Source organism: Monoraphidium neglectum (genome assembly GCF_000611645.1).
Source record: "Monoraphidium neglectum strain SAG 48.87 unplaced genomic scaffold scaffold03846, whole genome shotgun sequence".
NCBI classification, from domain to species: Eukaryota; Viridiplantae; Chlorophyta; class Chlorophyceae; order Sphaeropleales; family Selenastraceae; genus Monoraphidium; species Monoraphidium neglectum.
The window spans coordinates 3,173-5,671 of NW_014009783.1; the positions used below are offsets into that span (position 1 = coordinate 3,173).

A 2,499-nucleotide genomic window follows, 5' to 3' on the forward strand; every position below is an offset into this window, starting at 1 on the left:
CCCGCCGGCGGCCCGCTCCCCGCGCCGGCCGCCGCGCCGCGGCTGCCGCCGTGGGGCATCCAGGACGCGCGGCCGGGCGGGGGCGGGCTCGTGTGGCGGCTGCCGCTGGTCGTGTGGGCCCCGGACGAGGCCCTGCGCGTGCCGCTGCCCGAGCTGCAGGTCGCGGCGGGGGCTCTCATCAAGCAGCTTCAGGCCAGCCAGGGCGGCTCGAAGCCGCGCCTCGGCGCGCTGTGCAAGCGGATGAGCTGGCCGATGGCGCCAGGCGCGAGCAACAGCGCGTGCGGCGCGTCGGCAATCGCCGGGTTGTGATGCGTTGAGCGCGGCGCGGCGCTTGGGGCGTGCGGCGCCTGCAGGCGCGCTGCGAGGCCTGCTCGGGCAGACGTATGCCGCGGGGGGTTGACGGCATGCGAGTGGAGCAAGAGAGCGTGCGGCAGCATAAGAGGCGCCGCCGTAGTGCGCCAGCGGCGCTCTTGCGCATGCGGAGTGAAGGGAGCCGGCCTTGCGGCCGCATTCATTCATTGGTGTACTGCGGTCTTGCTGGAAGCCATTCATACTTTTGGGCGCTGTACTGGGTGGGAGATGGCACACGTGCGGTTGATTGCAGGTGCACAGCTCTGGATTTTGTAGTGGTCACTGCATTGATTCCCCGGGTTTTGCTGTGTTGTGATACAGCTGGTCTGGACGACTCGTGTTTGGTTTGAAAGACAGTTGCGTTGTGGAGCAGAAACGGCATCTTCCTTCACATGATTTGTTGTGCCGCGGCACCTGCGTCGCTGCACCCGCGGCAGTGAGTTTACTCCGTCCCAGCAAGCGGTGCACCTGGCGCGGCCCCTGCCTGCCACCCCATCTTGTCATCACGGTCGCTGCCTCACTGTTTGTCGGGCCGGCACCCCCCGCCTGGTGATTGGCCCGCATCACGTGCATGTCCAGACACCAACGCCCGCGGGCGTCGCATTGCAGATCCCCAACTGCAGCACCCTCAAACCAAATTATTTGCGCACGAGGGCACCTGGCGACGGTGGCCGGGCAGCTCGCGTTGCTGATTACTGTTTTCTATCAGTTGAGGTGGAGAGGCTTGGACCCATGCCAGGGCGCCACTAATCACCTCGGCCAGCACATGCACCCCTCCGAATGTGTAATCAACACACTTCCAATACACTTCTACAAGCTGAACCTGCTTGCTGATCCAAGCAAAAGCACTCCGGTCAAACGACTGAGACTCAGACCTGTGTCAACCTCCCCGCTTCCCAGGTGGTGGTGCCTGGAGGACATGTTATGGCCAAGACAGCCAGCGAGCCCGGCACCGCGGCCCCGCAAGCGCATTGGGTGCAGCAAACGGGCGGCAGGGCGGCATGTCGCAGATCAGTGCCCTCTCAGGCAAAGCCTGCAGGATCGATGGATGGGTAAAGATGCTCTCCGAAACGAGGCAGGGTGCTGTGTACAAGCACAAAGAGCAATTGCAGCCCTTTGCCCTACAGGAATGATCCAACAATCCAGTCTTGCACAATCTTGTTCATGGAACCCTCCATGCGATAGCATGCAATCCAATCAAAAGGTCTTGAGAAAAGATCCGATTTTCCAAATGTATGTGTGTGTGGACCGACCCACCCCAAGTACCCCGGGAGCCACTTGCACAGCTGATTTATGTTTGTTGTTTGTATCCAAGGTCAAAACATTGGTGCGGCGACGGCTGCAGGCCCAAGGCGGGCACGGTCAGCCTACCGGCGCCCCACCAATGAGGGGAGGTCAGCCAGAGTGGCAGGCAGGCAGGCGTTCCCGCCCGCCTTGGGTCGAGCGTGCACAAGGACCGGCACGTACATGGGCGCGACCGAGTTGCCAGAGCCGTCCTGGAAATCGATCCGGAACCTGCCCGCCACGCTGCTGCCGACGCCGTCCGCCGCGGGCGCCCGCACGCACACGCGGCCGTCGCGCAGCGCGACGCAGGCCGCCTTTGGGAGCGTCGCGCCGTGGTGGCTGCACGAAATCGCGTACGCCGGCGGCCGCTCCGACCTGCAGTCGCGCGGGGGGGCCGCCAGGTCCGCCACGCTCCAACAAGCCCAGCGCCCAGGCCCCGGCATCGCGCACACGCCGGCCGGCTTCAGCATGCGCGCGGCCCGAGGGGCCTCGCCCTCTACCCTAACCGTGGGGGCGGTGCAGCCGGCGCTGACGCGCGAAATGGGGGTGGTCGCAACCACAGAGACCGCACGCGCGCCGACCGCCAGAGACATGTTGCGGGCGAAAGCGATCTCGACCCCCGGGGGCGGGGACTTGCGCAGCAGCCGCGCCGCGTTGGCCGCCGACGCGTCTGCGGCGCAGCGCCCCTCGGGCGCCGCGGCGAGCACGACCTCGGACGTCTGGCAGGAGACGCACGGCAGCCCGACGACCGAGGTCGTGCCGACAATGTTGCGTTGCAATCCCTTGGAATCCTCAATCGTGAGTGTTAGGTTGACATCTGTTCGCCCAGGCTGCAGCATCCACTTGAGGGCTGCGCCGCTCCCC

At 65.6% G+C, this 2,499-nt stretch overlaps 2 protein-coding genes across 2 annotated transcripts in view; one reads left to right on the plus strand and one right to left on the minus strand.

Moving 5' to 3' along the window:
* The window catches only part of MNEG_13471 (Serine/threonine-protein kinase SRK2C), a gene marked incomplete at both ends in the record, with an annotated part of 3,316 nt that extends 3,007 nt beyond the window's left edge, over positions 1-309 (plus strand). Inside the window, one exon of the mRNA XM_014038056.1 lies at positions 64-309. Within this exon, the coding sequence (XP_013893510.1) occupies positions 64-309 (246 nt within the window). The remainder of the gene's footprint in view (positions 1-63) is intronic.
* Positions 310-1,718: 1,409 nt separating this feature from the next.
* On the minus strand, positions 1,719-2,474 carry MNEG_13472 (hypothetical protein; the record flags this gene model as incomplete). The annotated part of the gene is made up of 1 exon (XM_014038057.1): positions 1,719-2,474. The coding sequence occupies one exon, from the start codon at positions 2,472-2,474 to the stop codon at positions 1,719-1,721; it is 756 nt and encodes a 251-aa protein (XP_013893511.1).
* Between the last annotated feature and the right edge of the window lie 25 nt (positions 2,475-2,499).